Here is a 27,951-nt window from a genome sequence, read left to right on the forward strand (position 1 = left end):
GAGCTCCCCCCCACTGTTCCTCTCCATCCTTCTCTCTCTTCCCCTTTCTCCTAATATTGATTTTTCTTTACTGTTTTTTTTTTTTTAAAGGTGACTTAATTGCTTTTTAAGGTTACTTCAGTCTCGGGCCCTGCCAAGAAAGCAGGGAACTGACCCCCAAACTCTCCCCAGCACTCACTACTACCCGGAAGTGCATACGTGTCTCTGAATTCCCCCACCATCCATTGAGATCTTGGGGTCACACTTCCCCGACAACATACTGGCCTCCATCATGAGACAAATCACACTCTCCTTCCTCCCGAGGGATGGCAGGGCGCCTTCAACCTCTATAAGGAAATAAATCGGGTGGTAACTGGGTATAAGGGGCATGTGGGGGGTGCTGTGAGGGGAGCTCCAGGCTGCCAGGAAGTGGAGCAGCAATTAGCTGCATGCACACCCCCACCACTGCCCCACAGCCAGCTGTCTCCAATTGTCCCCAAGCCCCCAGCTCCAGTCTCCCAGATCTCCAGGAATCTGGTGATGTTCTGGGGGAGTACCCCCATCCTTCCAGCTCATCTCTTGACCTTTCCCTCTACTTCTCACCAGGCTCTCTGGCCCCCTCCCTGTCTCTCTATACCCCTTCCGCCTCTGGCCCTGTCCCCTCTCTCCTCCCTCTCCCCGCTTCCCTGCCTGCCTCCCTCTCTGCCCGGCTGCAGTTGGGTGATAATCTCCCTCATTTAGCCTCCCGGCTGCTTCCCCGGCTCATTGCCCAGCTGGTCCCTGGGGCCCGGCCCAGCTTCTTCCCCACCCCCACCCCAGCCCTGCGCCCAAGCTCCCCCACCCCTCCCTGCTTCCCCCACCCACTCCCGGGGGACCAGCTGCCCCTTGCAGTGAGGCATCAGGGACAAGTGTGGCTGGCCAGGCCCTTAGCTGGGTGTGAGCAAAGGGGGCGGGGCTGTTAGGGACCCCGGACTGGGAGTGCGGGGGAGCTGGGTGTTGCGGGGTCAGAATGTGAAGCCTCATCCCAGGTTCCTCTGCTCTCCGGTTGTCCCCATTCCTCAGATTTATTCCCAGTCCAGTTCACCCGCCTCCACCCCCCAGGGCATGAGCTTCCTGACAGTGAGAATGAGTGGTAGTTGGACTGGCACGAGGTTTGGTAACGGGGTCGGGTGGGGGGCGCGTGCAGAGGGGGAGAGAGACAGGGAGAGCAGTGGGTTTCTGGCTCAAGGTTCCTGGGAGGAGGCATGGAGATTTTGTTTGGGCAAAATGCCCCAAAGGCAGACCCAGAGACCTCCCAAGATCCAACTTGGGGGGTTCCAAGGGCGCTTTCTCAAAGCACAGGAACCCCCAAACTGATGCCCAGATTCCTTGCCTGGCTGGCCCCATTCATAAATGCTATGACCCCCCGAATTCCTAGACAGCATTCTCCTAAAGGTGCCCAGCCTCCCCCTGCACGCAGAGGACACCCTCCCCAGCCCAGACACCTGGCCCTGGTGCAGACCAAGTGGTGAGTCAGTGTGGGACAGATGTGGGCGGGAAGGGACCAGGAATGGGGGGCTGGGGCCGGGGCTAGGCCAGGCCTGGCTGGTGAGCACACAGCGGTGACAAACGGGCTGTGCGGGGGCCGAGGGGCGGGGGGTGGACGGCGGCTGATTTATCTGGGTTATTTATGCCGTGGACGAGGCAGGAGAAGCAGTTAATGAGAGTCCCAGCGAAGGGGGGTGGGGAGGCCCGAACGTGATCTGAGGCGACTGAAGTGGGTTAGCGTCCCGCCACCAGGCCCTGCCCCCACTGTCCGCCAGTACTCCCTGCACCCCCACCCCATCTTCCTAGGGCCAGCCCAACCCAGCACCTTCTCCCGAGTCTCATACCAACACTTCCCATCTCCTTTCAGGTACTCCCAAGCCGAGGCAACGGGTCCCTGGGACTATAAGGACACCAGGTCCAAGACGGGATGGGTGCATCAGGAGGAAGTGGGGAAGACACCAGGAAAGGGAGGGCAGGAAGATGAAAAATCCTGGCTGGCCAGAAACTAACAAAGTCTGTGGGGCCTGCAGGGGAGGGCTGGGATGGACACAGCCATTGTGGGAGTGGGTGTGCAGCTGACAGCCTCAGAGCTGAGGCTGCAGAGGGCAAAGGGCATGGGGTAGAGAGGCGGTGTCAGCCAGTAGCCACAGCGGGGGCCTGAGTGGCAGAGACAGGCTGGCCGGGAGGGGGTGCTGGTCAGAAAGCGGAGAGAGCCAAGGAAGGAGGGGGAGAAGATCCAGGAAGGAGGGGAAGAGGGCTTTGCAGCAGTGAAAGCTGCTGGGAGCAGATAAGGCGGCACAGCAGCAGGAGGGATTAGAGCTCAGAGGGGAATGTGGGGAGCTGCGTGGGATGGGGGGGCAGGGAGGAGAATGTTGAGGGCAAGACACTAGGGCCAAGGAGATAAGTGGGAAAAGTGAGGGCTGTGAAGGTGGCAGGGTTTCATCAGGGGCCAAGAGGCAGTCATCGACACGGAGAGGAGAGAAGGAATTCCTGATCCTTCTCTCCTGTCTTGGGAGAGGGGGACCTTTCTGCCATTGACGGAGCTCCCCCTCCACCACACCCCATGCGTGTTGGGGGCAGCAGAGAGACGCATTACCAAGGGTCGAGAACGGGGGGGATTTTGGGGTGAGGGCAGTGGCAGGGGCCAACCCTAGCAGCTGAGCTGAAGGCTAGACTGAGAACACACAGCACCCCCTTGAGGTGTCCAGTGGAGCACAAGGGTGCTGCAGCGATCAGTGCTGGCACCGAAATCTTGTAGTGCCCAGGCTGTGGCAAAGATCAGTTTCAGAGGGGGCTTCTTCATGGGGAGGGGTGTGGCCTTGGAAGGAGGGCAGATGGCTTCCTAGGGATCCTGCCTCAAACTCTAACACCCCTCACCACCCCCTGCCCTCCTGCTCTCTGAGCCTCCCAGGATGTACCTGGGGTGGGTGAGGCCCCCTACTCCCTCCAGAGCAGAGCCCAGGGCAGTTCAGAGGTGGCCATGGCGGCAGAGGGGAGCCTTGGGGAAGGAAGGGGAGCAGGAAGGGCTGGGGGAGGGGAGCGGGGGTGGCGGGCGGGGCTGGGTAATTGCATGTTTGCCAGTTCTCCTGTCTCTGCACACAAGGGAGCGTGTGTCGGTGGGTGTAGCTTCGCCTCAAGGAGTATGTGTCTGTTGGCAGAGGTGTCAGTGTGTCTGTGTCAGGGGTTTGGGCTCTCCTTGGCCCCCGCCCACCCCTTTCCCCGCTTTGTGTTTTGGGGAGTGCAGCTCTGGGCACACCCAGCTGTGCTCCGTGCGGATGCAGCAGATGTGGCGGGGCCCCAGCTGTGCCTGCTTCCCGGAGAGGGGGAGGGGGCTGCAATCTGCTCCCCCGATAATGGCTGCTAAGTGCCAGGGGGAGGGGGTTGAGATGGAGGTGGGACTGGGTCCCCCGGCAGCCTGGCTGAGGGGACGGGAGGGAGATGAGGGCTCTGCCCCCACCCTACCCTGTCCTGGCCAGCCTCCCCCAAGTCTGTGTTCTTGGCTCAGCCTTTCCCCCTTGGCTGGCTCCTGAAGCCCATCCAAATTTCTCTCCACACACTGTCCCTGTCCCCGGCTCTCCTCCCCTGTCGCCCCATCCAGCTTGGTGCCAGGGACCCACCCCCCTCCCCGGCCCCCAGCTTGCTCCCCCTCGCTGATTTTACAGAATAATCTTTTTATGGAAACTGAAAAAAGCACTAATGGCAGGAGCACACCCCTCCCCCGCATCCCTCCCCCGCTCATCCCCCACTTCCCACCCCAGTTCCCTCTTGTTTCTCCCTTCCCAGACCCTCCCCGGGCCGGTGCCCTCCTATCCCCACACGGCCAATGACGGTTGGGCACAGGGTCCCAGCAGCGGTGGACAAGGGGGCTCCCTGCACCCCGTCCAGGGGCAGGTGCTCCATCTTGGGTCTCTCAGAGATGGATGGGACTTTAGGCCCCTCCCAGCACAGAAGTGAGATGGGGAGGAGTGAGGGGGCATGTCCTTCTTAGACGCCCCCCAACAACAGTAACTGCTTCAACCTGGGGGGCATGTTACAAAGCCCTCAGCTTCACTTGCGGCACACCCCTTCAAACACTGACCCTTTCCCCTTCCAGTGCCTCTCCCCACCATGTCCCCACCCCCACTGGGTCTAGGAGGGGGATCCCGGGGGCCAGGGCCTGACACAGACTTATTGGATTTCACGGTGTTTTGCTGAGAAAATAATTAAATTATCATATTTATGATAGAGCTGCCATGGCCTCTGCCAACCACTCGGAACAGAAGGGTCAGGACTTGGGAGGAGGAGAGGGAAGGGACCTAGCTCCTGGTCCTAGGGCCCACCCTCTCCCAGCCCCTTCCTTGGGGTGATGACCCCAGCCCAGAGTGGGGACCTGCAGCCCCTACCACTCCCACTAAGACAGATAATGAAGGTCTGGGCTGGAGGCCAGGACAGGAGGAACTGAGGAACTAGGGACAGCTTATAGGTCAGGACTGCTACACCATGTAGATCATTCCCCACACGCTGGCACACAGCCCACGGGACCTGAGGGACCTGGGAGGTCCCATCTAGCCCAATCCCCAAGTCACCCTCAGTCCAGCTCCTGAGAAAGTGCAGCTTCCTAACTGCTGGGCTACGAAGCTATGAAACCCTGGGCTCTGTCCCGGAGCCTGGTGCTGATAACAAGGCCCCGGCACCCTGCCGCCTGCCACCCCTGCCTACTGCCGGGACCCCCTCCTTTCTCCCACCCACGCCCTGCACCCCCCATTCTCTTCGGGTAATTAGATTCCTCTCAATTAGCAGATTACGATCATTACCAGCTCATCTGGCAACACAGCTCCGCACCCACAGCTGGGGAAGGGGGGCACCGAGAGGGGCACATGGGGGTCATGGGCAAACAGGAGAGATGGCTGGGAGAGGAGGGCTGAGGCCTCCCGAAGGGCAGGACCAAGAGGACAGGAGGTGGTGAGGGCCTTCCCAGAACACGGTGCCTCCCACTGCGCTTCGAAGAGAATGGCACCAGCTCAGGCCCACCCAGCCTGCCAGGGGAGGGCAAGACAGAGACATGAGGCCTCGGGTAGAGGCGAAACCCCCACCCTGCCAAAAGCCAAGCTGGGAGCAGATGGAGCTGGCAACGCGGAAAACCGGCCAGGGCTGGGCTCGGCGGGAACTGAGCAGAGCGGGTTGTGGGGATCAGCCTCTGGGCCTGTGGCCCCGGTTCCTGTGCCCGCTGCCCAACCGAAATCCTTCACCCTTCCCTTCGGAATCCTTGCACATGGGGGCCTGAGCCAGGCTCCGTGGGGAGGAACAGGGAGGCAGGAAGGCAGGGGTGAAGGCGGGGGCCAGGCAGGCTGGGGAGCCTTGAGGGCCTTCCTCCCGAGCAGCAGGCTGAGGCAGTGGGAGGGGGAGATTTACCAGGGCTCCAGATTCATTATTCATGAGCCCGCAGCAACGACTCCAATTTAAATGCTAATGTGGGGGGGCCTGACTCAGCTGCCCCGCTTCCGCCCCCACCCCCAGCCCAGACATAAGTAGAGTCCGTGCTGGCTCCAAGGTTCATGGGGTTTATTAGGGAGTCGGGAGGGAGAAAGCCCAGGAGTCCCCAGGCCACCCACATTGCTCCCCGGTGTGTGACGATCCTGCCTGGCTTTCTCTGGTCCTTTCTAGACAGAGGCTGGCCAAGCAGGAGGCAGCCTCAAGGGGAGTGGGTAGTAGCTGGAGGCCTTCTGGCAGCCCCACTCAGAGGATGATCTGGTTGGTGAAGCTTCGGCTCAGCTCCTTGTGTGGCAGAACAATCGAGTTCAGGATGAGCACCTCGGCAGGGATCCGGACTCGGCAGCCTGCAGCGTGCATGAGGGCATCAGGGGAGGTCATGGGAGGGGAGACAGGAGCGGGGAGCTGGGGGCCACTGCCAGCAGAGAGGGACCCCTCCTGCCCATCTGTGCCCCTGGCCTCATGCCCCTGGTGACTCACACAGGGCCTGGCACACAGCAGGCCCCTGGTAACTGTTTGCTCAAAGAAGAAACACGCGTGCACACAGAGGAATGAATGCTCCCCAGAGTCACCGGCCATCAGCTGTGGGGCTCCCCCAGCCCCGGCCCCCAGGAAGCCATACCCAGGATGGTGATGGCAGGCAGCAACTTCCCATCCTTGAAGAGGCTCTCACTGTCCATGCGGGCTCGGGGATCATTGGGGTTGGGGTCATTGGGGGTACCCTCCACGCGGGCCCAGCGTCCCACGGTGCTCCCCCAGCCCACGATGCTATGCAGAACACACGTGTGCTCCTGCCAAAGAAGACGGTGAAAAGTAAGGGGAAGGGGTAGGAGGCAGCAGGAACCGGAAGGTGTGAGGTGGGGCCAGATGCAGAGCCCATGGCCTTCACCCTTCTCTGTTCTTGGGGGGATACCCGGGCCCTCCCCGCAGGCTCTTGGGGTGTCACATGAGGCTGTGTATGCTGCTGCCTACCTGCAGTGTGGCTCCATGGAGGACAATGCTCTCCCGGAGCCGCACACCCTCACCCACGGTCACCCCCTTCCCGATGGAGACGTTGGGGCCCAGCTGTGGAGAGAAGCACACACCATAAGCCCTCGAGGGACTTGGAGGATCCCCAAATCCAACTCCCTTCTAGAACAGATAAGGCAGAATCGACCTGCTCGAGGCCACACAACAGGCTGTGACAAAGTGAAGAAACCAGCACCCAGAACTCAGACAGTGTGGGCACCCTCCATCCATCCGACCACCGCCCTTCCCTCCCTGGGGCTGGGCCCAGCGCTCACCACAGCCGAGGGGGCCACCTTGGCGGTCGGGTGGATGTACACATTCCCTAGAAGCAGAAGAGAGGCCCTGGGGGCAAATATCCCAAACCGAATTTGGATCAGGGAGGGGCAGGGATTGAGGCTTCAACTCTGGACTCGAGGTCAAGAAACCTGGTTCAGAGGGCAGAGGGGCTGGGGTGGAAGCCAAAGGTTAGGAATTGGGGCAGGTTGGGTACCTCGGATCCGTGGGCCCCCTGGGGTGTGCTTGGCCAGCCGTTCTGGGTGAGTATCCTGGTATCGGCTCAGGTAGAGGCGGGAGGCGTAGAGGGCTGAACTGGGGGCCACAAGGGAGGCAGGGGCTCAGGGCTCAGCAGGGCCTGTGCCCACCACCCCAAAGTTTCAACCCCCAGGGGACCCAGCCTTCCATACCCTGCGGACTTGATCTGGCTCCAGATACCATCAGTGAGATGCACGTATATCTGGCCCTGCCCTGCCAGGGCTGAAAACACATCCTGCTCTAGGCGGATGGTACCTGCCCCTGGCCACAAGCCTGGTGAGTCCTCCCTGGCAGAGAGGAAGAACGCTGACATCAGTGCCCCAGCTGAGCCCCGGCTGTGGGGCTAACACCATCTCCCAGGGACAGGAGTGGGAGGGATTCCCACCACCTCTCTAAGCCCCTCTCTCCAGGTCTGGTCCGGTCCTCTCCAAAGGGCTGCCCACATCCCAGGAAACTCTCCCACCCAGCCCCAGCTCGGGTGGGTGCTGTCACAAGGGAGCCCCAGGCAGAGGCCTGCTTCCCATCCCTGCCCCATTTCCAGAAGGAGTTCCCCCCATTCTCACATTCTCGTCCCCATTCAGCCCTTTAGCCCCTCCAAGTTACCCTCCCACTCACTGGATGGAATGAAACACAGACAGACTCACCCCAGAGCAAGGCAGCTGGTGAGGGCAGAGACAGTCACAGAAAGAGAGGGAGAGAGAGATGGTAGAGATGCCAGCTCAGCAGAGACAGAGACAGAGAGGCCAGGAGAGATGGAGAGGGAAGCAGAGACACGGGCGGGAGTGAGAAATGGCTATGAGCGGAGGAGGCCTTACATGGGGCGATGTGGGGGTGAGGCAAGGATCCCTAGAAGCGAACAGCTTCTAGCCCTAGGAGGGAAGACCCTGGGACTGGCGAGCAGGGCTCTAGGTGCTGTGTTCCAAGGGGAGCCTCAGCCTGAGACTGTGCATGTCTGTCTGTGCATGTGCACGTGCACACGTCTGCACCCGAGCGTGTGCGCCCAACTGTGTGTTGCCGTCTGTTCTGAAAGACGTCTCTGGGACACTCAGGGCTTGGCAGAAATGGACCAGAAGGGGAGTGGGCAGGCAGTGACAGAGGAGGAACTGGGATGGGTAAGGAAGAGGGACAGAATGAGGTTAGAAGGGGAGGGACTCAGGAGGCTCTGCTGGAGATGGCAAGTGGAGAAGGGAAAGGGGAGGAGGAAGGTGAGCCAGTTGAGATGGAGCCTGCAGAGACTGGTATGTGTTGGGGTCCGTGACTGGGGGTACTTGGGGTCACAGGGCTATGGGGCCTGCCTCACAATTGCCCATCCTGCTGATTACGCTGGAAGACATCCCGAAGAGGCTTCAGGGCTTCAGGAGAAAAGAGGTAGATGCCGCAGTTGATGATGTCACTGATAAATGTGCTGGGTTTCTCCACATAGTGCAATACCTGTGAACAGAGCAGGCTGGCTTCAGTAGAAGAAGGGACTACTGCCACAGTCCCCTAAGACCCTCTGACTTCCAGGCCCTTCCTGCCTCTCCTCCCTGCTGCCAGGGTGGCCTGGCTAAAATGCAGTGCGCGTCCACATCCTACTGCCGCCTGGCTTTAAACCCTGAGATGACTGCCCTTCACCTGATTCACCTTCAGATAAGTGCAAAGTCCATGGCTTTCCCTGCCTGATCCTCCCCGCCGCCTACCTCTCAGATGCGTTTCCACCCAACTGCATGCCTGTGTCTGGAATGGCCTTTCTCATCTCTTCATCTGGAAACCCACCTTTCCAAACCCAGTTGACATTGTCACTCCCTCTGTGCGTCCTCTCTTGCTGGTCCCAGAGTTAGCTATTCATGCCTGGGCACTCCTGAACTCTGGCCACGCCTCACCCTTGGCATTGTATCACTTGCAAAAGTTGGCTTTTGATTCTGTCACTCCTATTAGACTAACGGTGCCCATGAGGCAGGGACTGCACCCATTTGGCTCTGTTTCTCTCACACCTACCTGGTGCTTAGCACAAAACTATCTATGTGTATGTGTGTACATGCATGTGTGTGTGAGTGTTTATATGTATGTTTTATATTAAAGCACGAACAAATAAAAGGAGTATGTGAGGCCAGGTATGGTGGTGGCTCATGCCTACAATCCTAGCACTTTGGGAGGCTGAAGTGCGTGGATCACTTGAGCTCAGGAGTTCAAGACCAGTCTGGGCAATGTGACGAAACCCTGACTCTACTAAAAATACAAAAATTAGCCTGGCATGGTGGCACATGCCTGAATCCCAGCTACTCAGGAGGCTGAGGCAGGAGAATGGCTTGAACCCAGGAGGCAGAGGCTGCAGTGAACCAAGATTACACCACTGCACTCCAGCCTGGGCAACAGAGTGAGACCCTATCTCAAAAAAAAAAAAAAAAATTTTGCTGGGCGTCGTGGCTCACACCTATAGTCCCAGCTACTTGAGGGGCTGAAGTGGGAGAATGGCTTAAACTTGGGAGGTCTAGGATGCAGTGAGCCAAGATTGAGCCAAGATCGCACCAAGATCGTGCACTCCAGCCCGGAAGACAAAGTGAGACCCTGTCTCAAAAAATAAACAAATAAAGGAGGGAGGGTTATGTGAAAGTCAAGAGGCGTAGAAGGGAGTTTCACAAACCAGGACAGAGCCCTGCTGCCTTGCCTATCATGTTGCTGCCTCCGGTATGTTATTTCCTACCTCCAGGCCTTTACACCTGCCATTCCCTCCGCCTGTAGTACCTTCCTGTCTCTGTCGTGTAGACAAATGGGACTCCGCTCAGACCTTGCTTCCTCCAGGAAGCCCTCCCTACTCCCACCATGGCAAGGCTGGGCTGGGCCCCCCTTGGTGTTCCCATCATGCACTGTGCATACATTTACTACAGCACTACCTGCAGGAAAATTAACCATTCCCCCTCCCCCTGGTCAATCTCTCTTAAAGGGATATAAGATGATTAATCGGGAGCGTCTCACCTGTCTGAAAAGACTAGGGCCCACCCTATACTGTGCCAGTATTCTCTAGAGGCCTGAGGTAGAGGGGATGACGACACAGAGTAGGCACCCACCCAGCCCCCTCTCTGCTCTCACCTCATGTGTCTGTGGATTCTCAACGATGCAGCCGTAGTTGAGAGACTGCGTCCTGTTAGCCTGAAAGACAGACACACCCGAGACAGTGACCTGCCTGCTCCAGGGCAGCCACGTCTGTTTTTCCTTTCTTTCCCTCCCCTACAGCACCTGGCATGCGGCTCTGCCACTGACAGGCCTTCAGCAAGGGTGGAAACTGACAGCTGCCCTCCCCCTCCCTACTTCTAAACAGCCAGAGGGCTCGGGGTCTCCACTAACACTTCCATGCCTGCCAGAGCAGCGCATCTCCCTCCTGACATCAGCTCCCACACCAACTCCCAGGGCGCCCCTGCCTCCCCAACACCCTGAATTCCAGGAAGCTCTTGGGATCACCTCCTCTATACCCTCCAGTCCACCTGACCCCCTCACCGTAGTGCCAAGGAGTAAGAAAGGGTGACGCTGGCGTCGGTGGGCTTCCAACATAGCACTCAAGGGGAAGTCGGAGCAGACATCAGCATTAAGCACGAAGAATGCCTCGGGGCTCCCAGCCAGGATCTGGTCTCGAAAATGGTAGAGACCACCCCCTGTGCCTAGGGGGGCAAATTCCTGCAGGTATCTGTCCCCAGGGACCCAAGAGCCAGCTCAGTGGATCTTAGGAAACAGATACCATGAGCCGGGGCACCTGACCCCCACCGCCTGCTCCCAGGAGTACTCCTGCCCAAGGCCCACAGAGAAACTCTATATATTCAGGGATTCAGTGATGTCCAAATAAGAATCCTTCTACTAGGTGAGGATGAACTCTGGCAAATGCTGACTCAACCCACTCCCAAGAACTCAGAGGCCTAGGGCATCCTCCCCACCCCCAATATACGAGTGTGTGCACAAACACCTGACTGGAAGGTTAAACTCCTGCTGGGCGGCTTCTAGGAACTGGGTGAGGGGCTCATCAGGTTGGTAGAAGCCAATGAGCAGAATCTCCTGCATCCCAGGGACCTGAGGAAAAGGGAAAGGCTGGGAGGAAGAATGTCTAACAGGAGGTGATGTTGGGGAAATCCTTAGTGCTGGCCCAAAGTCCAGAAACCAGTTTTAGTCTCAGTTGTGGGGGTCCCAGGGCACTCACCACTCTGGGCTATTTTCTCCTCTGGACAATGAGGAAGTTGGAGGAAGTCGGAGGCCTGATCTTTTTTTGTTTTGTTTTTATGAAAAAAGGTCTCACTCTGTTGCCCAGGCTGGAGTGCAGTGGCATGATTTTGGCTCAGTACAGCCTCCACTTCCTGGGCTCAAGCAATCCTCCCACCTCAGCCTCTCAAGTTTCGAGGACTACAGCCATGTCACCACCTGCCTCAGCCTCTAGAGCAGCTAGGACTACAGCCAGGCCACCACATCTAGCTAATTTTTAAACTTTTTGTAGAGAAGAGGTCTCTTGATGTTGCCAAGGTTAGGCTAGAACTCCTGGCCTCAAGCGATCCTCCCAACTTGGCCTCAAAAAGTGTTGGGGGCCGGGCGCGGTGGCTCAAGCCTGTAATCCCAGCACTTTGGGAGGCCGAGACGGGCGGATCACGAGGTCAGGAGATCGAGACCATCCTGGCTAACACGGTGAAACCCCGTCTCTACTAAAAAATACAAAACCTAGCCGGGCGAGGTGGCGGGCGCCTGTAGTCCCAGCTACTCGGGAGTCTGAGGCAGGAGAATGGCGTAAACCCGGGAGGCGGAGGTTGCAGTGAGCTGAGATCTGGCCACTGCACTCCAGCCCGGGCGACGGAGCAAGACTCCGTCTCAAAAAAAAAAAAAAAAAAGTGTTGGGATTACAGACATGAGCTACCATGCTAGGCCTGATCTTTCAATCAATTATTATTACCCCCACCAACCAGAACTGGGACTCACTCTAAGAAAGACTTTGCCTACCAAGCTGCATTAATCCATTCCCCACCCCCACCCTCATTTTTATTATCTGTCAGCCTAAGCTTGAGATCAGCATGAGGTAAGGGTACCATGTATCAAGGGTCTGTGTTGTACTAGGCATTTTACAAATGTCATTTCTAAGCTTCACCACACAACAAAGTAGGTCTAATCTCCCCCATTTTACACATAAGGAAACTGAGTGTCAGAGAGGGTGTGTTATTTGTTGTAGGCCTCACAGCAGGCAGAGACTGAATTCAAACCAAAACCTTGCCTGTCTCAATACGAAAAGCAATAAAGAAATGAGAATCACGGTGATCAAGGATATGAATTTGTGCCTGGTTATCATTAAGAGTCTCCATGCTACGACTTTACATTGTCTCCAAGATCCTTGCCTGATCTCACATTCCATACTTTAAAAATAGGAGCGAAATCTGAGCAGGAAGAGGCCAGATGAGAAACTACGGGAAGACAGCAGGGCAGCTGCACAGCATAACTTGAGGGGGCGCCATTCACATTGTCATCTGTGAATGATGGTCCTTGGCGTTATGCCTGGTGGGAAGAGATTATGGTTGGGAAAGGGGGAAACAAAGCATGAAGATGAGCAGGAAGTGAGGGGAGCCCCTGAGGTTACCTGGGCACAGGCTTCAATATGGTGTTGGATCATAGGGACCCCTGCCACAGGAAACAGTGGTTTGGGCACCTCAAAAGACAAAGGTCTGAAGCGAGTTCCTGGGAGAGGAGAGAGAACCTTTCGGCTGCCTGCCTTCCTCTGCCCCCATTCCGCCTACCACACCAGCCCAACCTCCTCCCCCCATTCCCCTGGCACCTCACCCTTTTGAGGGCCTCCAATCAGGATCACCGCTTTGAGCATGATGGTGACTGCTACCTAAACTTCAAATCCCAACAGAGAAATCAAGCTCAGATCTCATACCCCAACCAAGCCCCAAAACCCAAATAGCAACACTTAGCCCTCTCCCAAGACGTAAACCCAAAGCTCAATATAGTCTCTGCCTGGACCCAACACCTCACAAATCCCACACATCTCAAATCCCAGCGGAGAAATCAGGCTCAGATCTCACACCCCAACCAAACCCCAAACCCCAAATAGCAGCACTTAGCCCTCCCCCAAGATGTAAACCCAAAGCTCAATATAGTCCCTGCCTGGACAGAACCTCACAAATCCCACACATCTCAAATCCCAACCCAGATTCCAGTCGGCCTTCAAACCTCACAGTGATTCCTCCCAAATTCTGAAATTCACGCCCCACAATTTGATCTCTAAAAGACTTCCCTCTGGCCATGAACAAATTCTGCAAATTCAGAAACCTGGCAGAGACCCCCTTCTCAGACCCAAACCTCAAAATACTGAAGCCTCAAACTCACTGATTCCCAAAGTGTTGTGTCTTCATTCTAGATATTAAGCCCTGAATCCCAATAGTGAACCCTGAATATTGAACAGCAAACCCCGAGTGAGCCTCAGATATTTAACTTAAATCCTGAACGTAACCCCCAAGTACTGAACTGAACTAACACTGATCTGAATCTGACGAACCCCCAATCCCAGCAAAAATCCTCTATATGCTGAACATGAATCCTAAAACTAACCTCTATATATTGAACCCCAAATCAAAAGACAGCTTTCCTTGGCATCTCAAACACTGAACCTACTGACCCCCCTCCAGTCCTAATACGGTTGACTGGCTGGGTCTAAATCTCTGGATTCGGAGGACTGCTTTTGACCCTCTGAACCCCACAACTGACTCTGTCCAATAAACCCTGGCCTCTCATGGCCAGGGATTGTGGGACCAACACAGGCGCGGGCGCACCCACGGCCAGCCAGGACCTCGGAGCCCGCCCTCTGTCTAGAGGCTGTCCCCCTGCCCCTTACCCCTTCCGTCACCCCTCCACCAGCTCCCTTTACCACTAGCTCCCTTTACTCCAGCTCTGCCGCCCGCTACTGCAAGCTTCTTCCGCGCACGTGTCTTCTCGCAAGTCGCGAGAACTCATCGCAGGTTCTGCCGGGAATTGTAGTCTGAACCTTTCACCGCTTTCAAACTTAGTGGGAGAGGAGAGCGGTGCTGCAATCCGGGGGCGTGGCCAAGGTATCGAGGGGCGGGGTTAAATGAGAAGAAGGGTGGGGCCTGAGAAGCACAGCCTGGAACTTAAAGACTGGGACCAGAGCTGTCGGGGAATGGGCCCCGGGGCAGCAACCGAAGTGAGAAACTGGATCCCAGAGGAAAACGGGACTAAGGACAGCAGGGGGGTGTGGCCAGCCCTGGAAGGGGCGGGGCCGGGGGCAAACAGCCACGAGGGGCTGGGGCTGGAGGCGCACAAAAGAGGAGAAGGCGGGGTCCCGGGCCCAGCCCCCGGTCCCGCTGGGAAGTGAGGGCGCCTTGAACGGTGAGGGCAACTGTATCAGGTTGACTGTCTGAAATGCAGCACCGCGCTAGGCGCTCTCCAGACTTCCCTGCGACTCCAACAGGCTGTGACCTTGGCGTGGGGGTCTGGAATACGTGTGGGCGCGGGTGCAGGGGAGAGGGAATGGCGACGTGGAAGAGCAGAACAGACGCGGAGAGTCAGAGAGCAGCTTTATTAAGCAAGCTGGAAGAAGGCTGTGGGTCCCACCACCCCCAGGCTCGGCGCCAGGGCGGAAGGTCCGGGGGTGTCGTTCAGGCTACGTCCACGCGAGCGAAGCTCTGGTCCATGCCCAGGCTGTTCTCCACGTACACCTCGTACTTGCCGCTGTCTTGGGGTGTGGCGCGGCGAATGGTCAGCGTCGTGGTGGTGCTGCCGATCTCGAAGAACACCCTGCGGAGGGGCGGCGGGGAGGAGGGCGGAGCCGCGGTCAGTACAAGGGCGCACTAGGCCGGGCTCCTTAGCCAACTCTGTTCCTCGCCGCCCAGTCCCCGCCCCCGTCACTCCCGTCAGATTTCTGGGCTCAGTCCCACCCAAGTTCCAGCCCCAGGCCCTGCCCGTGCCGCAGGTCCCAGCCCTCGCCTGTCATCCTCCTCAATGTCCTCCCCGTCCTTGGTCCAGCCCACGTCGGGCGCAGGCTCTCCCAGGATCTCCGCAGTCAGCGTCACGGTGGCGCCTTTGCGCGCCTTAGTGTTGTCGGGTCCCTTTTGAATCTTCGCCGGGACTAGCGGAAGGAAAGGGGAGCGAAACCCCGTGAAGGACCTGGAGATGAGGAAGGGCATCACTTCCCCAGCTAATACCTGGCACTAAATACAGATGCATTTAAACTCGCAGCGTGACGTTGAGCAAATTATTAGCCTCTCTGGTTTCATCTCCTTGGCTGTTAAAGGGACTTATCCCTACCTCTCCTCCTTCTCGGGGTCGAATAGAGGATCAAGAGATAAGACAGGCGAAAGCACCTGAATGTTCACACATCTCACGGTGCCTCCGAGACCGCTCCTGGTAGTGGAAATTGCCCAGAGTTGGGAGCCAGAAGACCCGTGTCCAACCCTGGCTCTGCCTCTGGCTTGCTGTGTGACCTTGGGGACCTGGAGCCGCGTGATGGAAGCCCACAGAGGACTGCTTAGCCCGGGTGGGGCTGGATCCCGAGGGAGGGAAGGACGCACTTGGCTGGCGGCGGCGATGCGCCCAGGCCGTGCCTGGCGCTGGGCTGGTGGGGACCCTATAGCTAGGCCCAGAGGTAAACGCGCAGCTGGACCGGGCTGCGGGCTCTGACTGAGTGGTGCTGGTCTGCACCCTGGCGCTGCGCCCGGGGCGCGCGTACCTTCCACGAGGATGCGCGCCGAGTCGGAGCACTGGCCGAATGGGTTGGTGACGTTGATGCTGTACTGGCCTAGGTCTGCCAGCTCGCCGTCGCGCACCACCAGTGCCACCACGTCAGGGTCCTCGAAGACGTAGCGGTACTTGGGCCCGTCACGTAGCTCCTTGCCGTCCTTACTCCAGCGGATGAATGGGTCCGGGAAAGCCGAAATGCGGCAAGTGAGCTTGGCCGCGCTGCCCTCGATCAGCACCACGTCCTTCAGCGGCTCCAGTACCCGCGGCGGCCCCTTCTCGCGCAGCTCCTTCCGGGACCTACCCCCGGGCCAAGTCAGGGTCCAGAGCTCCCAAGACAGGCCCGGCCGCAGCCCTTTCCGAGAGTGCACCATCTCCTGCCTGCCTCCTGGGCCCGCCAGACCCCTAAACGTGTGGCTTGGTAGGGAAGAGGACTGCTCCTGAACTGCTGCCCTGATAGGATGATGCATTCCTGCCGGCCACTCCTCCACATCTTAGTAAAGACCCTCCCCTAAAACCAGTCATTCTAGAAGCTGCTGAAGCCGCTCAGCCCTTCCCCAAACCCCATTCAAGAATGCGCTCTCTGCAGCTCCCTTCCTCCACAGAGCTCCGGGGTTCCCTCTTACCTGTGGCCTCGGTAAGAGGCCTGGATGCGAATGGCCGCACTCTGGACTTGCGGGTCATTGATGTCCAGGGTACATCCAGGAGGTGGGGCCGCAGCCACTGGCTTTTTGGCAGGAGCTGCTTTAGACATCTGGAGAGTGGGCGACAAATATGGGGGTCCAGGTTGAGGCAGAGGGTCCCACCTTTAAGCCCTTTCCCTCCATGGTCAGAACATTCAGGGGGGTGGAGGAATGAGAGTGGCTGTGGCTTCTCTGAGGATAGGACTTACCGTGGAGGGGTTGACCTAGGGACTTGAGTCGCCTGGCTGGGTTGCAGGCAGCACAGAGCCCTTCTGGATGGCACAGTAGGGGTGCAGGCAGGTGCTCAGCCCTGGGCCCGGTTTTATACATCGCTCCCCTCCTTGCCTTGTTTGGCATGGTTGCCCCAAGCCCCCCGGGACCCCATCCCCCTCCCTCTGACCCAAGCAGGCTCTTTATTTAGCCTGCGGATGCCTGGGATGCTGGCTCAGCCGCTGGGCTAGGCCCGTGGGGGGAAACCTGAGCGGCTCTGGGGTGCACCTCACGTCAGCACCTGGACAACTGGACAGCTGGATGCTGCCCTGTCCCCTCCCAGGGCAGGGGGTATCCATCCCACTCCCAGGAGGACCAGATTCAGCCCCTAGCTGACAAGAGATCCAGCTTCCTACTGGGGCAGTTTTCACTCAGGTTGGGCTCTGGATAGTCAGGCAACACACCCTGTTGGTAAGGGGTTTGAGTGTTTCGTTGGTGTCCCTGAATAAAGCCAGAGTAGTGACGGGCTTGGGCCTCAGGGCCCCTACAGCTAATGGCAACAGGGCCACCTGGCGGTCAAGACCAATCCAGAAGCTCTTTGCTCTTACCCTACTCCCAACCCCAGGAGTCCAGGGTTGTCACTTCCACACTGTGCCCCCTGGTGGTAAACTGAGATAAACCGGGAGGGGACGGGAAAGATTTTTGAGAATAGCAGCCCCTCCATGCCATCCCTATCCCCATTCACTCCCCTCGATGTCACATGGTAGGGGCTGTTTAGACTGCACTGTCCTTGGAGATTAGCACCACTACTGGCCCCAACCCGAGGTCTGCCCAAGTCCTTTTTGGGGGCATAAATTGGTGCAGCGGGGCATCAGACCACCTGGGGTAAAGGGGTTCAGTTAACCCCTCTGGGGCTTGCCTGGAGGCCAGTCTGCCCAGGCTGGGCACCTGGCAGAAGCGTTGCTTCCATTCATTGGAACTACCCGCCCTAGTGTGGGGGCACTGTCACCTTTTGATCAGAACAATTTTGACTTAGCTCTGCTGACATAAATTACCTTTGCTCCTCCGGGTTTGGAACAAGCAGTTCACATGCCATTTCCAATGGAGATGGGAAGGGAGCTCAAGATCAGAGGGGGGACGGGAGAGGAATTTTACCGTTTATCAAGATACAAGTTCAGGCACCTCATTTTTATATGAAACACTTGCAGTGTGTAGGGGATTGGAGATTCTCACAGGCAAACTGTATATCTTCATCGCTAAAATGACAGGTAGGCAAGGCGTTGTTCTGGTCCCTTCCAGCTGGTTTTAACATCCTGTTATTTTATGATGATGAGGCTTGCCTCTTCCCTGGGGTCCTGAGAAGCTAGAGAGGCTGGGCTGGGCTGAGCAAAAGGGTTGTCTGAGCTGGAGTCAAGGGGCCCTCAACCTCCATCAGCAGCACAGCGGTGTCAACTCTCTCTACCCTGGTCAGAGGCTTTGTTCCTTTTACTTTGCCAAGAGCAGAATTTTGAAGGTGGGGATGAGGGGAGCATTTCCTCTGGAGACAAGGAGATCTGGGTCCCCGCCAACCCCCCAACCCCTCATCCCCAACCTCAGTGCAGGGCAGCTCAGTCCTAGATCCCAGTGACCATTCTATAGCATTGCAGGGTTGTGGCTAGAATCGAGGTGCTTTAGCACCCAGCAGACCTCCTAACTTGCCATGCGGACAAGAAGGTCCAGGCTAGTGTGTCCCTTAGTCCTAGGAAAATGCTGGACACAGCAGACCAGAGCATTCCCAGCTGGTGCTCTCCATGTGCTCTGATTTGTGCTGTGACATGGAGGGTGAGGGGCGTGGGCCTGTCCTAGTGTTTCTCTTTGAGATGGAGTCTTGCTCTATCGCCCAGGCTGGAGTGCAGTCGTTGGCTCATTGCAACCTCCACCTCCCAGGTTCAAGCAATTCTCCTGCCTCAGTCTCCTGAGTAGTTAGGATTACAGGCATGCACCACCACGCCTGACTAATTTTTGTATTTTTAGTAGAGATGGGGTTTCACCATGTTGGCCAGGCTGGTCTTGAACTCCTGACCTCAGGTGATCCAGCCACCTTAACCTCCTTGTCCTGGTTTCTTCTGCAGCTCCTCACACTACCTACTCTTGCCAACCATCAGGATGAAACCCACTCTGCTCCAGGGGTCAGGACCAGAACTCCTGCCTGTCTTCTGGGCAGAGTGAATGAGGCTGAGCCAGGAGTGGGGTGAGGGCTGGCCTATTTCAGAGCCCAGCATCCCCCACATTGTGATGAGGGAACATGTGACAAGAGGTGGGGGCTACCAGAGCCTGGTTGCAGGGGTTCAGTGGATCTGCCAGCATTCCAGAAACTGCAAGGGGAGAAGCAGACCACAGTCTCCCCTCCCTCCAGGAATAAGGAGAGGTGAGGGGCCAGGAGGGTCAGAGGAGGGGGTTGGAAGGACCCAAAGTGCTAGCTGGTATATTCTGGAATGTGTGTGTTGGGGAATGCCCAGAGAGGGCTAAATGCCCCTGTCCCGGACTCACCCCTTCCCAGCAATCTTCCCCTCCAGCCATACCTCCCAACAGACACACAGGTTATGCTGCTTGCCATTTTTATTTCCTTGTGACAGACAGACAGACAGCTGGATGGCTGGGAGGGATGGTCAGGACAACATGGGCAGTAGGGATCGGATGAAAGGGGAAACTTCATAAAAGTCAATAAATAAATAAATATGAATGGGAAGAAGGCCAAAGGCCATGGAGGGGTGGTGGGGACATCCTTGGGCCAGCAGAGGGTGCCCGGGGCTGCATCCACTGGACAGGAGGACAGAGCGAGCTGAGTGACTGCTGGCCTCCGGCTCTCCATGTTTCTCCTCTAAGGGATGCTGACAGCTGGCCCACCCCACCTCCACCTGAGTCCTCTCTTCTCCCTCCACCGCCTCACTGCCTTCTCTCACGTCCCAGCCCTGGCCCCTTGCCACTGTATCTGTGTCCTGCCCCTGCTTTGCCACACTGACTCCCAGCCTACTGCCCTGACACCCTGGGTTCCTTCCTCTTCCTCCTCTCCAGCCATGCCCATCTTCCTTGGTGCTCCCTGAGATGCACTGACCCCCAACCCAGAACCTTCCTAGAGCCTCCTCCTTCCTGTCCCTCGACTTCTTTTCCTCTCCACTTTCCCATTCCCCTCTTGTCCCTCTGCCTGTTCCCACCCTGCCCAGCCTGGCCAACAGGTCTCCCACTGTGGCTTTGGCCTGGGGTGGCATCAGGTCGAGGCCCTGGGGTCTCTGTCCTTGCAGGTCTATGAGGTAAGAGCCCGGCCAGATGCTGCTGCTGGTGGTAACCGAAGCCCCAGGCCCGCCTGGCTCAGCGTGGGCCCTGGAATGTCCCGTGGCATTGGTGGGAACCCCAGTTGAAGCCCGAGGCCTGGCTGTGGTCCGTGCCTCTAGGGGCCGCCAGGGTAGGAGCGCAGCAGCACCTTGTGGCGGGTGGCGGCCTCAGCCCGGCGCCGCCTCTGCTCGCCCAAGAACTCCTTGAGCCGGTTGGTGGTGAAGGTGAGCGTCTGGCGGCGCAGTTTCATCAGGTAGGCGTCCTGCAACCATGGGTGGGCCAGGCAGTCCTGCAGGGAGGGCCGGCTCCTGCCAGGCAGAGCCAGGGACAATGAGCCTGGAAGGATGGCTCTGGGAGCTGCCAGGGCTCTGTCCTCCTGCAGACCCATGTCCCAATCCTGGATCCACCCCTACATGTGTGATCTTGGGCAGCTCAAGAGCTCAGTTCCCCAGTCTCTGGAATGGGGACAGTGATTCTGCCTTGCATGGGGTTGCCTCAGGCTTTAAATGGTAAGTAGTATGACCATTTAGTAGAAGCAGCAGACTTCTTCCTAAGAGCAGGGGAGGAGCTGGGGAATCTCTGGCACAGGCCCGGCCAGGGGCAGGTGACACTGGGGGATGGCAGGTGTGGGGCTCACTCACCAGGGATGTACTGAGAGGACCTTTCGCAAGAAGAGGGTGGCGCTCTGGGATGTGTTGGGGTATAGCTGGAAGGCATCAAAGCGGCCCCCCACAATCCGAGCCTCCGTTTCCTGGGGGTCTGGCTCATAGAACGGGGAGCGTCCACTGAGCCTGTTGGGGAAGATAGCTTGACTGACACAGGCAGACTGGAGGCCAACACCCAGGCCCGGAAGGACATTAGTGTCGGGTGCACAGTGCTCAGGACCATGCTACTCTGTACCTGAGTGTGAGTGTGCGGTGTGATGTGTGTACAGGGGAGATGGGGCATGGGGGAGAGGGTGTTGGTAGAAGGTGAGTCCGGGAGCTCACTGTGTGGGCAGAGAGGGCTGTGGCGGGTAGGGGACACTCACATAATGTAAGTGAGCACACCCGCTCCCCAGATGTCCGTGGCAGAGCCGATGGGTTCTCCCTTCACCATCTCCGGAGCTGACAGGAGACAGAGGCCAAGCTGACCCAGCTTCCTGGTGGCAGGGAAGTGGGGGCGGGGGAGGTCCCTGGGTGCTTGAGCAGCAGGACAATGCCCAGGTCACCAGACCATGGGAATGACCGAAGTGGCAGGCCCTGAAGGCCAATAGGCAGAACAGAGGTGGTGGCATACCCCAAGAGACATATGGGACACCTGAGGAATTAGCCCGGGCACAAAATGGAGGGGGTCCCCAGAACTCCAGAGGGGCTGAGAAGCAGGGTGACAAGCTTCCTTGGATCAGCTCCAAGGTATGGCTTCCATTCACAAAGAGTGTGGCTGACACCAAGATTAAAAGCCTTTAAAATCAGCCTGGCTGGTTCTAATCCCAGACCTGCCCTTTCTAGCTATGGGACCCTGGGCGATTTACTAAACCTGCCTGGCTCTCCATAGCCTCATCTGTAAAGTGTGGCCTGTAGAACCACACTAAGGAAGAGAGATCATGAACATCAAGCCTTTAGCAGGTTGCTCAATGGTAGCTGGTTCTCCTTATTTAAATAAAATAATAATTGATTCTCCTGTCTTTTTGGCTTTAGCAAATCCCGCCTCCAGCATTTATAATTGTCTGATTGCACAAATCCTTAACATCAGATGTGCACCTCAGTTTCCTTATCTGTAAAAGGGGGCTAATATTGTGCCACACTCCATGGTTACTGTAAAGATCAATTGGAAGAAAAATCCACATACTTCATTCATTGCTTGCATACAGTAATCACTCAATAAGTGGCACATATGTAAGTGAAGTGGGGTGAGCCCTGGCTGCTGCCTCTCTGGCAGTGCCCTGTCCCCACCCTGGCTGGCAGCTGGTCCCCTCACCCATGAACTCCAGCGTGCCCGTGCGGTGGCCAAGGGGCTGAAGGGCCTGGGGGTTGTAGGGCTGGGCACTGCCGAAGTCCACGATCTTGAGGGCGTTGTCAGGGGCCAACAGCAGGTTGTCTGGCTTGATGTCTAGGTGGAGCACATGGCGGCTGTGGAGGTAGTCCAGGCCTTGTAGCAGCTGCACCACGTAAGTGGCCACGTCGTCCTCAGAATACCGGAACCTGGGAGAGCAGGGGTGCAGCAGATGACACCCGGCCCAGCCTCCCCTACCTCTTCCTCCCTACTCCCCCAGAATGCCCAGCTACCTGTCACTGAGCCCACAGAGGAGCTCCCGGTTGCCGCAGCTCTCAGCAATGAGCACGAGGTACCGAGGGGTGATGTAGGCCTCGTGCAGGGACATGATCCGCTCATGGTGCAGGGTCCGCAGCACCTCGTACTCCTGCAGGACCCGCCGCTTGCCCTCGGCAGCATAGGGCACGATCTTGGCCACGAACGTTCGCCCCGTGGCGTTCTCCCGGCACGCTCGCACAACACCAAAGCGGCCCCTGTGTGTCGGTGGGGAGGGTTACCACAGGCTCAGAGGAGAGGAGGGGAACACTTCCACAGTGAAGGCTAACGGAGGAGAGCAGGGACCCCTAGGGGCAAGAATGCAGCAGTTCCGGTGTGGGCTCCAGAGTTCAATCCTAGAAATCAGGCTTCCAGTCCCAGCTTTGCCACTCACTGGCTCTGTAACTTAGGTAAATCCCAGAGCTTCTCTAACCTCAGTTTTGCCACCTGTGAAGTGGGCGATGCTAACAGCGCAGTGTCTCTCAGAGTTGCGAAGATTCGATGAGATCACATGGCTAAAGCCCGCAGTGTAGTCTGGCACATTTAAACTCAATGATTCTAATAACCCAGGTCTCAGCACCTCCCCTCACCCCAGCCAGTACCGTCTGGTCATGTCTCCAAAGCCATGCGCTCCAGACATTTGACCCACTCCCCTATGTCCTCTTCCCTTCCCCAGCCCTGCTTGCCTGGCTTTCTCCTCCAGGAAAGTGTAGGGTTTCTGAGGGGGGCCCTGTCGAAGAGTGGTACCCTCAGGCCTGGGAGAGCTTCGGGGACTGCTCCCAGGGGAGCTGACCACCTCCTTGGCTGGGCTGAGACTCTGCACAGTCACCTTGGTAGGCTCGGGAGGGGGCTCAGGGGCTGGGGGCTCAGGGGCTGGTGGTGCAGACACGAAGGAAGTCATCACAAACACAGGAGTAGAGGAAGACGCTGGTTTAACCCCTTGAGGAGTAGAGGCTGGGCTTGGGGTCCCAGTGTCAAGGACGAAAGACTTGGGCTCACTTGGGGTGACCTGGGTACTGGGTGGGGTGGGCTCTGCTTGCCGGGCAGCCTGCAGGCCCCTGTGTCTTCGTGGAGGGGTCTGGGGTGGCGGACCCACAGCCTTGAGCGAGGACAAGGCCTGGCTGGGGGCTGTGGGGGGAGATGAGGGGCTGACAGTGACTGACGGGGGGGTGGGGGCAGCAGGAGCTGGGGGTGGGGCCAGTGAGGTAGGAGAGTCAGGAGGCGGGGCCCTGGCTGGCCCTGAGGTGACAGGGGCCTCTTGGTGGGCAGCAGATGGCACAGCTGAAGAATCTAAGAGACAAAGAAAATCATCACCACGGTGTCTTGGGGCAAGGCCATGGTGCTCCACAAAAACCCTATGCTCAGGGCCCCCTTCCTCCCCCACCCCACACCATTGCACTGACCTTGAGCGCCCCTGACAAAGACCTTCTCAGAAGGGTTGCTGAAGGGCCCCTGCCCAGCACGGTTGGCACAGGCCACACGGAACCTCACAGTCGTGCCAACTGGCAGGTGGCTCACGTTGTAGTAACAGTCGGGGATGCCTGAGCTCACAGGGTGCCACACAGACTCCCCTATAGGCAGTATGGGGGAGGGGCTGAGGTCACAGAAGGGGTGGCCCCAGCTCCCACAGTGCTATCTGTGGAGCCCGGGAGGGCACTGGCCTTCCCAGACTCCCCCTGCCGCTCCCCCCCACCCTCCGGCTGCCCCATCCTCACCATCCACTCGCCGCTCCAGGGTATACGTGCAAGGTGCCCGGCTGTCTCCCGGCTTCCACAGCACCAGCGCCGTGTCCTGGTAGGTCTGGGGCACCTCTGGAGGAGCTAGCTTTCCTGGGACTCCTGGCAAGAGAAAGAAGAGTCCCAGTGAGCCCCTACACCCCAGCTAAGAGCCCCTCAAGCCCTGCCCCGCCATCCCCCTCACTACCCTCCCCGGGGCCCTGCCCCAGGCTCACGGGCCACAGCCACGGTACAGGAGCTGGTGATGCTGCCCAGGACGTTGGTGGCTGAGCACTCATAGAGCCCGGCGTGCCGCTTGCCCACCCGGGGGATGCTGAGCAGCTGCCGCCCATCTTTGCAGGACACGATGATCACTGAGGGCTCTGACCTCAGTGACTTCTTGTCTGGAGACAGGGAGAAGCAGGAGGAGCTGCTGAGTGAGCTAGCACATGTCCAGGCCCCCTCACTCACTCCCCACTCCAACATCCCGGCAACCATGCTCAGCCCCCACCCTGGCCTAGCCCCTCCCATCCCCTGGGCTCAGGGCCACTTGCTGGCCTCCCTCTCTGTGAGAGGCAGTTTCCTTACCTTTCATCCAGGAGATGTGCGGTGCAGGGCAGGCTGCTGGCAGGCAGAGCAGGGTGGCTGCCTCCCCCTCCAGCAGCACCTGGTCCTTGAGTTTGATGTGGAAGACTGGGGGGAAGTCTGGAGGAAAAGCAGAGACAGCCATCTGTCTGTGGGGGCCCTGACCCACTTACCGCTGAGGGAGGGGTGGAGAAGGCCTGCAAACAGCCATCAGGAAGCAGCACGAAACCTTGTCTCTTACCAGGCAGATGTGGAAAGTGGAACCCCAGGCCATGCCTTCAAGAATTTTCTTTGGGGCGAGCATCACTTTCCCCAGGCCCTCACTGTGCTGGACTGCTTTTTCCTTGCACTGACTATTGATGATGCTACTTATGTCATGGGCTTGTAAATCACTGAGAGCAGGGCCTGGCACTAATTAAGTGATCTATAAGCATTTGTTAAATAAAATAAAAGCAAACAAATATTGAAAAACTATAATGGTTAAGATCCTGCAAGACACACCCTCTCTGGGGCACAATAGGGCAAGTGAGAAAAGAATTGAGATGAGTTAGTGACCTGAGCTGAGATGGGACCGAATGAGGAATGTTCTTTCAGAACACACAGTCTCAAAAGAGTTGCAGTCTAGGAAAATGTGGGCAGATCCTGGAAGCGTGTCGGCCTCCAGGCCCCTCTTCCCACCTGCCATCCGGGGACAGGGTCGTAGGTCTCCTATATACTCCTTCAGGTCAATTAAGTGGTGAGAGCTTTTGAAGGGTCAAGAGACAGTATCTGCCTGACCTTGGGCAAGTCATTTACTCTCTCAGAAGCTCCATTTCTAATCTATAAATCAAGGAAAATAATACCGCGCCCACAGGATTCTTGCTGTGACAATTACAAAGGCATGTCAAGTGCCTGCCATACAGTAACTGATTATAAATACTAACTTTTCTTGTTGCTAGCATTATCTCAATAATATGGCCAGCAGAGAAGCATGGAGCAGACCCCCAGAGAAAGGCTGTTTCAGCAAAGCAGAGAAGCTGCCTTCGCAGCTAGCTGGTGGCTGTGCACATGGTAGGGCTAGGGATGAGACCAGTTTTCCTTCCTCCAATGTAGTCAGCCTGTGACTCCTTAGTGCCCTGAGGATTTGAGTGCATGATCCCTGGGAATATCCCTTTAGAAGAATCCCAGTTTGGCCATGGGGGGTGGTGGGTGAAGGGTGGGGATAGGGGAGGACTTGGGGGTGGATTTTATTCACCTGGGCAGAGAAAGCTGAGGAGCCTTGGGAGCCCCAGCTGCTGCCTGTCTGAAGAATTGTGGGGGACTGGGAGTGGGGATGAGCCAGGCAGGAGAGGAGTACTCAGCAGGAGTGGTGATCAGGATGGCAGTGTGCCCCCTTCCCGCTGTACCCCACTGCTCCCCAAGGAGGGGTCCCACACTGAGGCTCCAACAAGGCAATGTGAACACAGTTTCTCAATGGCTGCCTCCAGGCCAAGTGAGGGTACTGGGTAGCAGGGAGAGAGAGAGAGAGGCCACCTCTCTCAGAGGTGAAAGTGACCCGGGCCCAGCCCTGCCAGCCCCGCCAGCCCCACCCCCATTCCCAGGGGCCAGCCCTGGTTGTTAAAGTGGACTAGGACAGCCTTGTTTCTGCAGAGAACAGGGAGCGGATAAGGTAAGGGGACACTGCCTAGGCAGGAAATCAGCTGCATAAGCAAAACTGGGCCGGGAGGGAGGCCCCAGGTGGGAAGGGATCAGCTGTCCCCAGGCCTCTCTGCTGGCTGATTGCTTTCTTTCCCCCTCATTCTCCACCCTCCCTTCCCCACGAGTGGCCCTTCCCTCCCTCTTTTTCTCTCACTGCAGCCCCCTTTGCCCTGGCCAAGGCTGGACACAATCCCTACAGGCCCAGCTGAGGCAAGACTTGACAGCCACTCCATTCTGAGTTTTACCAGGAAATGGGGGAAGAACAGGACTGGTGGCTTGTCAAGATCCTGCACATAGCCTGGCTTCACGGACTCTCTCCTTTCCTGCATGCTGCTCTGGAAAACCCAACCTCCCAAAGCCTTTGCTTGTCATCCTTGAGTAATGCGCCTTTTTCAGGGGGGATGGGGTGACCCCGCATGGGGAATGCCGCCCTATCTGGAGCTCCAGGACACTCAGGCAGAGAAACAGAAGAGGGCAAAGAGCTAGCAAAGAGCTCCGAAGGCTGCTTTTCTGTACAGAAGGGTCAGGGAGGGGCAGTCAAGTGTTCGGAGCTGCAGGGCAATGGAGACTTAAGGGGCACAAGACAGGTCGTGGTCCTCTAGGCTGGAGAGAAAGTGAGTGTCTTTGGGTACACACCCAAGCACACACACATCTAAAGGGGGGACTGTGGGGGCAGGAGAGCCCTGTATCTTGAGCTCCTTGAAAAGTGCAGCCAGTTACAGAAATCTAGGGTCTCCCAGGAGAGAGGAGGCCAGTCCCTGACAGACATAAGTATGGTGTCCTGAAGCCGCTTCCGGGACCTGGCTGCAGAAGGTCACACAGTTCAACTTCAGCTGCTCCACTTACTAGCCCTGCGACTTGGACAGATCCTTAGCATCACTAAGCCCGTTTCCTCACCTGTACAACAGAGACAGTGATACTAAGATTTCCCAAGCAATGCTGCAGGATTGAATAAGGCAGTGCTTATAACGTGTGTAATAGAACACTTAGCTTCTGTAATGAATGGCAGCTACTGCTATTGTTATAGTAGTCTGAGCAGACCCCTTCCACTAGGCTTGTCAAGGTGGCCCACCTCTCACCAGCCATGACAGCTCCCTGATATGGGTAGGGGAGAGCAGGAGGGGAGGAGGGTCCTCACCCAGCAGGCCTCTATTACCTGACTCACTGCGCACGTACTGGTGACCCAGCTCCTCTTGGACGCTGGCAGACAGGTTTGATTGCGATAACCCCTTGTCCTTCCGCTGCCGAGAGAAGCCCCAGCGGAGCCGGCTTCGGCTTTCCCCTGGAGCTGTGAAGACCCAGGCCCATTAGCACTTGCTCAGTCGGTACCAGCAAGTTCACATCTCTCTGCAGCCCTCAGCCCAGAGAACCAGAAGGAACACCTAGCCCCACCCTGCCCTGCTGCCACCCCTGCTTTCCTCCCCTCCAGCCTTGCCGACTCCACCCTCGGGACCTCAGCCTGCCCTCGTGGTGTCCCCAGCCCCTCTGCTCCTCCCACAGCCTCTCTCCAGCGCACCCCACCCTCCTCTGCACCTGCTGCCCTATCCCTGCCCCTCCTCACCTGAGGAGCCCGACGTGGCGCTGGCCTCGGAGCCCAGGGACTCCGCGGAAGGCGTGGTGGCGCCGGCCTGGGCGGCCAACTGATTGTGCGGAAGGCCGAGGCGCCGCAGACTCTCGCCCTCGGACGTGGCCCTGCGAAGCCGTCCGAATAGCGGTGTGCTGCGGCCCGACGCGCCCCCCGAGTCCTCGCTGCTGCCGCTGCGCTGCAACCG

The 27,951-nt window shown here is 57.8% G+C and overlaps 3 protein-coding genes across 5 annotated transcripts in view; all 3 read right to left on the reverse strand.

Moving 5' to 3' along the window:
- Positions 1-5,526: 5,526 nt before the first annotated feature.
- On the reverse strand, positions 5,527-13,956 carry GMPPA (GDP-mannose pyrophosphorylase A). Of its 3 annotated transcripts, none has more exons than XM_011932191.1 (13): positions 13,883-13,956; positions 12,793-12,852; positions 12,593-12,690; positions 10,949-11,052; positions 10,489-10,675; positions 10,084-10,143; positions 8,315-8,445; positions 7,167-7,301; positions 6,974-7,071; positions 6,759-6,805; positions 6,448-6,540; positions 6,098-6,266; positions 5,527-5,822 (listed from the first exon to the last, which is right to left on the reverse strand). In XM_011932191.1, exons 2-13 carry the CDS (start codon positions 12,830-12,832, stop codon positions 5,722-5,724), a joined length of 1,263 nt encoding a protein of 420 aa, XP_011787581.1. In that variant the 5' UTR covers positions 12,833-12,852; positions 13,883-13,956; the 3' UTR covers positions 5,527-5,721. The 3 variants fall into 3 exon arrangements, with proteins under 3 accessions (XP_011787581.1, XP_011787583.1, XP_011787582.1); XM_011932193.1 differs by having other exon boundaries at positions 13,567-13,939; XM_011932192.1 differs by having other exon boundaries at positions 12,793-12,847; positions 13,567-13,924.
- A 166-nt stretch (positions 13,957-14,122) lies between these two features.
- On the reverse strand, positions 14,123-16,462 carry LOC105504779 (CAVP-target protein). Its single transcript, XM_011932352.1, has 5 exons — positions 16,335-16,462; positions 15,701-16,008; positions 15,543-15,604; positions 14,959-15,182; positions 14,123-14,769 (listed from the first exon to the last, which is right to left on the reverse strand). Exons 1-5 carry the CDS (start codon positions 16,460-16,462, stop codon positions 14,631-14,633), a joined length of 861 nt encoding a protein of 286 aa, XP_011787742.1. The 3' UTR covers positions 14,123-14,630.
- A 2,722-nt stretch (positions 16,463-19,184) lies between these two features.
- The window catches only part of SPEG (SPEG complex locus), a 59,045-nt gene continuing 50,278 nt past the window's right edge, over positions 19,185-27,951 (reverse strand). Inside the window, exons 32-43 of the mRNA XM_011932353.1 lie at positions 27,741-27,946; positions 27,336-27,467; positions 24,506-24,622; positions 24,154-24,321; positions 23,918-24,040; positions 23,606-23,773; positions 22,889-23,492; positions 22,181-22,420; positions 21,873-22,096; positions 20,944-21,019; positions 20,555-20,704; positions 19,185-20,221 (exon numbers count right to left, since the gene is read on the reverse strand). Of these exons, the coding sequence (XP_011787743.1) occupies positions 20,029-20,221; positions 20,555-20,704; positions 20,944-21,019; positions 21,873-22,096; positions 22,181-22,420; positions 22,889-23,492; positions 23,606-23,773; positions 23,918-24,040; positions 24,154-24,321; positions 24,506-24,622; positions 27,336-27,467; positions 27,741-27,946 (2,401 nt within the window). The 3' untranslated portion in view covers positions 19,185-20,028. The remainder of the gene's footprint in view (positions 20,222-20,554; positions 20,705-20,943; positions 21,020-21,872; positions 22,097-22,180; positions 22,421-22,888; positions 23,493-23,605; positions 23,774-23,917; positions 24,041-24,153; positions 24,322-24,505; positions 24,623-27,335; positions 27,468-27,740; positions 27,947-27,951) is intronic.

This window comes from Colobus angolensis, unplaced genomic scaffold (genome assembly GCF_000951035.1).
Source record: "Colobus angolensis palliatus isolate OR3802 unplaced genomic scaffold, Cang.pa_1.0 Scaffold95, whole genome shotgun sequence".
NCBI classification, from domain to species: Eukaryota; Metazoa; Chordata; class Mammalia; order Primates; family Cercopithecidae; genus Colobus; species Colobus angolensis.